Raw genomic sequence first — 8,226 nt, 5'->3', positions numbered from 1 at the left:
AGTATTCAATTATTAGAGATGAAAAAGAATGTTTCCATCACACAGGAAGCTTGGTGTTTTGACATTTCTTTTCATTGCAACATGGTCCAAAAAGATGAAATGTCAAAGTGTGCATGAGATGAAAAATTCTAAAAGGTTCAGAAGCAGAAATACCTAAACATTTAATTTGGAAATTTTTGATTATAACAAAACATTTCCTCTTGAAACATCCATTTCAAATGAAAACATTCATTTTAAATGAACACCTTAATTTAAAATGGCCTTCAGGTGAGTAATTTTTTTTGGAAATGTCAGTGAAAATGACAATTCAAAATAAAAGAATTCTTTTCAATCTGACACTTTGAAACAAAAGCTTTCATTTCCTTTTGAGACGTCAAATTGAAATGAAATCTTCCTCCCTAACAAAAATAAAGTATTTTTCTTCAAAATTCAGATTTTCCCACAGAAAATTGCTGTCTTGATGTAATCACACTTTCAGATTGAAAAAAAAAATCATGGGAAAAAATTTGAGCCAAATTAACAAACATAGAAATAGTCACCATTCCTGTCTTAAAGAAATGATAGTCTGACAGAATGATGCAGGATAGTCTGCAAAACTCGGAGGTGGGAGTAGCTAAATCATGCTATTTTCTATTCAGTGAGCTGGTTGAAAAAGTTTTGAATTTTGATGAGAAAGAGGGACACAATATTTTTTCATGAAAATATTCCAATTTTCAACCAGCTCTGTTCATTTTTTTGTGAAGAATATGAAAGAAGAAATTATCCCTTTGAAAATGGGAAGGAAGGGTGGTGTCTTTCTGAACTGAGATAGGGTGTGCATTCAGTCAGTACATGGCTGGCATTGGAAGAGACTCCCAGTGGGCACATGGATGGTGTTGTGGTTCAAGGCTCGGGACAAGGATGGAAGAGATCAGGCTTCAATGTCTTGTTGTCCACAGTCTTTCAGGCTGACCTTGGCCATGTCACTGGGACCACATTTTTCTGCAGTGAATAGGAGTTGGCACCTGATTCCCCTAAACTGTTTTGAAAAGCTCAACCTATTGGTTGACTCTTCATTCACCCCCGTCTATAGCTCTATAAATCCAACTTTGACAAGAGGTGGATTCTGAGTTATAACTTCCTTTGCTGAGGCAAGATATTCAGCTGGCATATATCGGTGTCGTCACGCTCCTTTCCACAAGCTGTAGTGCTTCACTAAGGGTGAATTTCCCGTAGCTGAAGAGTGCCAGCTCCACTTTATGTTCCGGGTTTATGCGGAAACTCAGAGATACACAGATCTTTCCAACTCAACGGGGAGTGAAATTTGAGGAAAGCAAAATAACTTTAGAATATGGACACAGTGGGCCAGAGCCCCAGTAAATCCACCTACCTTCCATTGACTTAAGGCGTACTCTCAATTTACACCAAAGGTAGATTCACAACCGGACGTAGGATTTCTCATTCTGAGCATTGCAGTGGCTAACTTTCAGGTGACAAAAAAAGTCACTTTGTTTCCAGAACCTGAGCTGGGTGCCAGGGCTCCCTACACAGTGAAAAGGGAGACACAGGCACCTAAGAATGGAATTAAAAACCATCCAGCATGATAGATGGCTCCCTAGCCATTGGGAAAAGCCAGGGAGAGGGTGTGTTCTAAATCCCACAGCTATCAAAGAGTTCAGTCCCTATCTCCTCTGGAGGAAGGAATTTCCTTCGGCTTGGGATTCTCAGCTGGGAAGCCTCTAACCCCACCTAAGGTAGCAAGAGACCATGGTGAGAGAGAGGAGAGAAGAAGGAGGAATTAGGTGGAGGAGGCCCTATAATTTTATTGTAGTGGTTAGGGATGTAGAATACTGTTGCAATATGGGATACCTGATATGTGTCTCTCTCAATCTCTCCTAATAGATCCTTAGTTCTTTGTGCATCTTGGCCTAACTGGTGATCACATTCATTGTTTATAATAAAATAATAATAATAATAATAATTATTATTATTATTATTACTATTATTATTATTTGAAAGTCTTAGAGACATTAATAGGCATTAATGAATCCTCTGAGGTACTACAGATGTTACATAGGGGTTTCAACAAAATATTACAGAAGAACTACAGAATGTAATAGACAAAAATGTTTATTTTATAGAACTGGGCAGATCCTCAAGTGGTATAAATGGGCCATAGCTCCACTGAATTCAGTGGGCCAGATTTAAAGAGATATTGGAAGAGAGAGAGAGCGAGCATGAATGGCTTTAGAGCCTGGCAATTCTAGAACTCACCCTAAATGGAGACCCAGGATCCAGTCCCCTTTGCTCCAGAGTCTCATCTACTTAATGGGGATCTGGCCTACTGAGTGCAAGGGAGCCACACTGATTTACACCAGATCAGGCATTGGCCCAAAGTATCAGTGAGATACCTGAGCTAAGAATCGCCAAAGGACAAGTTATTCACAGTTTTATGTTCTTTGATAATTTTTCTTACAATATCAAAATGACTTAAAAAACTTGAATTTCCCCAACATTTTCCCTACAGCTGTTTTCACCTTCCTGTTTTTCAGGCTGTAGATGATGGGGTTTAACATGGGAGTTAAGATGCTGTACTGGAGGGAAAACATTTCATCCAGAAGCAGAGAGGAGACTGAGCTGGGTTTTGTGTACTGGAATAAAGCTGTCAGGTACAACAAACCAACCACAATAAGATGGGAGCTGCAGGTGGAGAAGGCTTTACGCCTGCCCTCCGCAGAGCGTATCCTCAGGATGGTGGAGATGATATGAATGTAGGATACCAGAGTGAAGAGGAAGGAGCTTGATCCAAGTATCACAACAGAAGTAAAAAGCACCATGTGATTGGTGACAGTGTCAGTGCAGGAGAGCGGTAATAGAGAAGGCAGCTCACAGCTGAAATGGCTGATTTGATTGGGCCCACAGAAATGTAACTTGAGGGCAAAAACAGTGTTAAGCGTGGCATTTATGAAGCCCATTGCCCACGCACCACTCACCAGCAGAGCACAGACCCCTTTACTCATTTTCTCCATGTAACGCAAGGGGTCACAGATGGCAGCGTAGCGGTCATAAGCCATGGCTGAGAGGATAAAGATTTCAGTAGCCGCCGGCAGGAAAAAGAAGAACATCTGTGCAAAGCAGCCATTAACAGAAATGGTTTTGTGCTCTGCTAGGAAATTCCATAACATCTTGGGGACAATGGCTGAGGAATAGCAGATATCCACAAAGGATAAATGAGACAGGAAGAAGTACATAGGGGTGTGAAGGTGAGAATCAGTCCTTACCACCAACATAATCACCATGTTCGCCAAAAGGGTGATTAAATAGACAACTAAAAACACCAGGAAGAGGAAAATCTGCATCTGTGGGTCGTTGGAAAGGCCCAGGAGAATAAATTCGGTCACTTTGGTTTGATTTCCCATTTATCCTTACTGTGACCTGTTAGAGTGGAAAAAAATAATGAAATTAGCACATATCATAAGTAAATTGTGGAGATCATCCGATCCGAAGGATGAATGTAAAGAGAGGCCTACTACAGCCTATAAAATGTCTGTTTTAATGGACAAAATCAGCTAGTTGCACAAAAGGACTTTGGCACCTAACTGCCACTTTAGGTACCTAAATCCCAGAATGAGGCCCCACTGGTACTCACAAAAACCCCACTCAGCTGTGACATTGGTACAGTCCGACAAAGGGTTCCCTTAGCCTCTCCTGTTGAAGCTTTTCCACTGTGGGTCAATAAAAAAGGGCATTGCAGCAAAGGGACTTGATACTCAGCCTACTGCATTATGGGGCACATACCCATGAGCATGCAAAGCCATTCATCCTCTTGCTGTTTCTCTCTGACCTCATATCACTTTAATCTGTCCCACTAACTTCAACAGAGGTTCAGCTGATTTACACCAAGTGGAGATCTGGCCCACTGACTTCTACTGAGCTAAGGCTGATTCACATTGGCAGGCGATGTGGCCAATTCTATAAGAAATATCTCTGTCTATTACATTCTGTGTTTTTGTAGAGTATTGAATATCTATAGTATCTTATTGGATATAGCCTTGTGACAATCTCTAGAATTCCAGAAGAAAAAAAACCCAAGGCCTAGAAATACCGGTTTGCCACCGAGAGGGTTATAGCCAGTCAACCCAAACCAGTATGGAGATTACAGGTAATCGATGAATATTATGAATGCCATAAAGGGGGCCTCTAAAGAGCTTGTCTGGATGAGTCTCCTCCCCAGAAGGGTGTCTTGTGTGGAGGTGGGCAACTGTATGTATCATGCAACTGTCCAGACAAAGAACCAGAGATCATTTGCGACAAAAGAGTGAAAAGAACTTGTCTTATAGACCAAGATGTGATCTGAAGTTTTCTTTTGGCAAAACTAGAAGAGAGAGGCTGGACAAACGAATGCTCCCTCCAACTTTGGAAGGACAGAAACTACAATACAGAGAAAGAAATGACCAAGCATATACTCACTGCACAACTAAGAGCTGTATTCCAAATAGGCAGATTTATGCAAAGGGAGATTGAATGCCTGAAAAAGGAGATTAGTCAGGTAGAACTACAAGCAAACCTTGTGCTGTGAGCAATAACATAGGATAGACAGAAGCCAGAAATGGAAGAAAAACTGAGGACAAATATGAGTGAAATAGCACCTGAAGAAAGTACAGGAAATATTAATCTTTGTTGATAGAGGTCATACAGAGTGGAAGAGACGGTGAGGACCGACCCGTGCCATCAAGTATGAAATATACAGCCCATCAAAGACTGGATGATAAAATGCAAGCACTTAATGAAGTGCTCACAGAAACTGTGGAGTAAAACCAACAAGTATTAGGCAGTAGAATTATATAATTTATGCTACAGTAATGGTAACTTCTGATCGTTTCACATCAAGCTATCTGAGGATGTGAACCACTTCAAAACTCCTTTTAGTCAATAAACTCCATGGAAATGAAAGTTAAAGCAGAAGAGTAAGCTTTTATGTTGAGATTCCAGCCTATTGATGAATATGAGAAAAATCATTTGAGGAGAAAAGAGAAGCCAATGGCCTTGGAGATGAAATATCAGCTGAATGAAAGGGATGTGAGAGTCATGAAGGAACAACATAAACAAAACCTGATCACTCAGCTTCGTAGGCTTGAAAGACAGAAAACATGGGAATCATAGAATCATAGGACTGAAAGGGACCTCGCTAGATCATCTAGTCCAGTCCCTTGCACTTATGGCAGGATAAGATATGCAGCCCACAGTTATTAGTATCAAAAGAACAGTCACTTGACAGGAGACCCTATGAAAGTCTTTGATCTGATTAACATTAAATGTAATAGGCAAAAATAGAGAGTCAATAAACAACATGGAAGAGTTTCAGTGCTACTGGAAAGAAATCTGGTCTGAAACTGTACGACATAATCAAACAAAAAATTGAATTAAAAATGAGAGGAAAGAATTACAAATTACAACACAAAGGAATACACAGAAAGATCAAAGAGAGAAATAGATGAGGTAGTGAGAGCAATGAAAAATTGAAAAACACCCAGATGAGATGGGATGCATGGATTCTTGCCGAAATGCCTTACAATACTCCATTGTTTATTTGAACAACTTAATACATGTTTGAAGAATGCATTTCCAAGATGCATGGTGACAGGGACAACTCTCGTCCTACAGAAAGAAAGTAAATTGAAGTAATCCTAAAAATTATGGATTAATCACGTTTCTACCAACTATATGGAAACTTCTAACATCAATTCTGGCTAAGAAGATCTGGATAGTGCCAGTTTGCAATGGAATCCTGGTTCCCGAGCAAAAAGGCAGCACAGAAATCATGAGAGGTATAAGAGATCACCTTAGGCTGTACAGGGGGATTACAGAAAATGCAAAACAAAGAAAGAAAAAGTTAGAGATTGTGTGGATAAACAACCAGAAGCATACAACAGCATTCCACAATCATGCATCACTGAGATGTTGAAAATGCACAAGGCTGATGCAAGGATCATTTCCTTTCTTCAGCAATCTATGTTTAACTGGAACACTCGAGTCTACGTGGAAGGCACTCTAATTGATGAGGTCCAAATTAAAAGAGAAATCTTTCAGGGGGGTTCCTTAGCATCAGTGCTGTTTGTGGTAGCCATACTGCCGCAGACATGGATACTTGTTTAGATAAATTGTGGTTATCACATCAGCAAAGAGCTACAATCAGTTAACAATTTGTTAGACATGGGAAATCTGAAAATGCACGAACAGCCACAAAAAGGAGATACAGAGGTTCATGGTGTTGAGAAAAGTTTAGTGAAGACATAAAACTACAGGTTGACTTGGTTAACTCTGTGTCAGCATCAGTAAAAACAGCCAGATTGGTACAATCTGATGGTATGCAAGTTAATGATAGAACTATCCATGATATCTCTGCATGACCCTAAAATATCTTGGAATCAAGGAGCTGTTGCAACATAAGAAAGTCAAAGAATATTACATATGTATAAGTGCTCTAAGGACAAAACTCACGACTAAGAATTTGATCTGAGCCTTTAGTACGTGAGTGATGCTATAATGGTAAAAATAGCTGTGTGGACATGGCGGCACAGACTGGAGCATGGGCCCTGAAACCTATTGTCAAAGCACTGTCCTCATGGCTATTTTTAGTTTGCTAGCAAGACCATCACTACGATAAGTCTGGGGACTTATTTAGATTTAAATTTGCCAAAATTTAGATTGCTGTGTAGACACTAAATGTGTTAGGTAACTAATTACCATTGACTTTCCATGGGAGCTAACCTGTTTAGATGATTTTTTTGATTACCAACGGTGACGTGTCTGTGCCACTCTGCAATGCTGTTATAGCTAGCATTTACTGACACTGTTTATGAAATTCTAAGCAGGATCCATAGACAGAAGGGCCCATGAAAAATGAATTCTGCTTTCTGTCCCAGAGGACTTTCTAGTCAATGTAAGCTCTGTTGGAGCTCCTGTCCATTCTGGAGTTATGAAGAGAGGTCCCCAGGGCCCCCAATGCAGTATGTCTTCTCTAATTCTAACCTAGAGATAACAAACACTTTTTGCTTAGGGACATCCTTAAGGGGAAATGCTATCGTCTCTTTTGACCATAAAATCTCCAGTGTGTAGAAAGAGATTTTAAAAAGTCTTTTTCAGTGCTTAGTTACTCAGAGGCAGACGTAGAGAATGAGAGAGAAATTCTTTCTTCCAGAGGTAGAAGTGGATAGAGTTGGTTCCATGTTGTACACGCTAGGGGACTGATAGGGCAAAGGAGACAGTGTGGTTATCGGACGTTCTGTGGCCTGTGTTATGGGTGAAATCCTGGATCAATGGAAGTCAAGGGCAAAACTCGCAAGGATTTAGGAACAGTTGTGCTTTCAAGTGTTTGCTCATCCAACATATCAACAGTCCTGGAAGAACTTAGAAGAACCTCATTTTCCAAACTCAGCACTCGTCTAGCTCTGATCTCATTGAAGTCAACGGTAAAACTCCACTTGTCTTTAGTGGGACCAGAGTTAAGCCAATGCTTGGTGCTTTTCAAATTCAGACCGTACAAGCCTGCAAATGGGTGACAGGTATTGGTGGTGTCAAAGAATTTCTATTTACTGATTTTTCTCGAAAATTCAATCCAGGGGAGGAAGAATGAAAGGTTCAGTGAAGGCAGAGGAAAGCGCCAAATGTTTGGTTTGGTCACCTGTGAACTGTGTTGGGAGGCTGAGAGTCTGCAAATCCAACCAAGAAAAATCAACTTCATTATCCCCTGCTTGACAGGCAGATTGAGAAGTAGGGATGGTCTCTCTGATCATCATTAGAATTGTTCCATCCAGCTCAGTAAAAACTATTTTGATTTGTCTGAGCAGGGAGTGCTGCCTGTGTTTTGCTCACTCTAAAGACATGAAGTCAGTCTAAGAAAGACTGCCAATGCAAGTGTTACAAAATGAACAGAAGAAGATGAATCATGAGATCTGTTGGAAAAAGATTCCAGTTGAGGTTTGTTTACCCTGCATCAAAAAGAGATCCAAGCAGGTAGTTGGGCAGTCTCCAAACTTTATTTCTGCAGAGATCAGACACTTCCCAACAAGTGGTCAGTGTGAGACCCCGAAAGCATGCTCCTTTGCATATTTATACAAACATAGACAAAGAAATTACATATGCATAAATTCTTAATGCTTATAGGTACATTCACATTATTACTACTATTGCTATTGGCTTACACTTTCCTCCTACTTCTAATTATAAAGGTATGCCTAACAGAAA

The 8,226-nt window shown here is 40.2% G+C and overlaps 1 protein-coding gene across 1 annotated transcript; it reads right to left on the bottom strand.

Moving 5' to 3' along the window:
- Positions 1-2,459: 2,459 nt before the first annotated feature.
- Positions 2,460-3,398, bottom strand: LOC137167681 (olfactory receptor 5A1-like). Its single transcript, XM_067569929.1, has one exon. The coding sequence runs from the start codon at positions 3,396-3,398 to the stop codon at positions 2,460-2,462; it is 939 nt and encodes a 312-aa protein (XP_067426030.1).
- Between the last annotated feature and the right edge of the window lie 4,828 nt (positions 3,399-8,226).

The sequence above is a fragment of the Emydura macquarii genome, unplaced genomic scaffold (assembly GCF_026122565.2).
Source record: "Emydura macquarii macquarii isolate MOO-44397 ecotype Brisbane River unplaced genomic scaffold, CSIRO-AGI_Emac_v2 contig_2958, whole genome shotgun sequence".
Lineage (NCBI taxonomy): Eukaryota > Metazoa > Chordata > Testudines > Chelidae > Emydura > Emydura macquarii.
The sequence above is the reverse complement of the archived record's forward strand: the minus strand, read 5'-3'. Positions and strand labels throughout refer to the sequence as shown.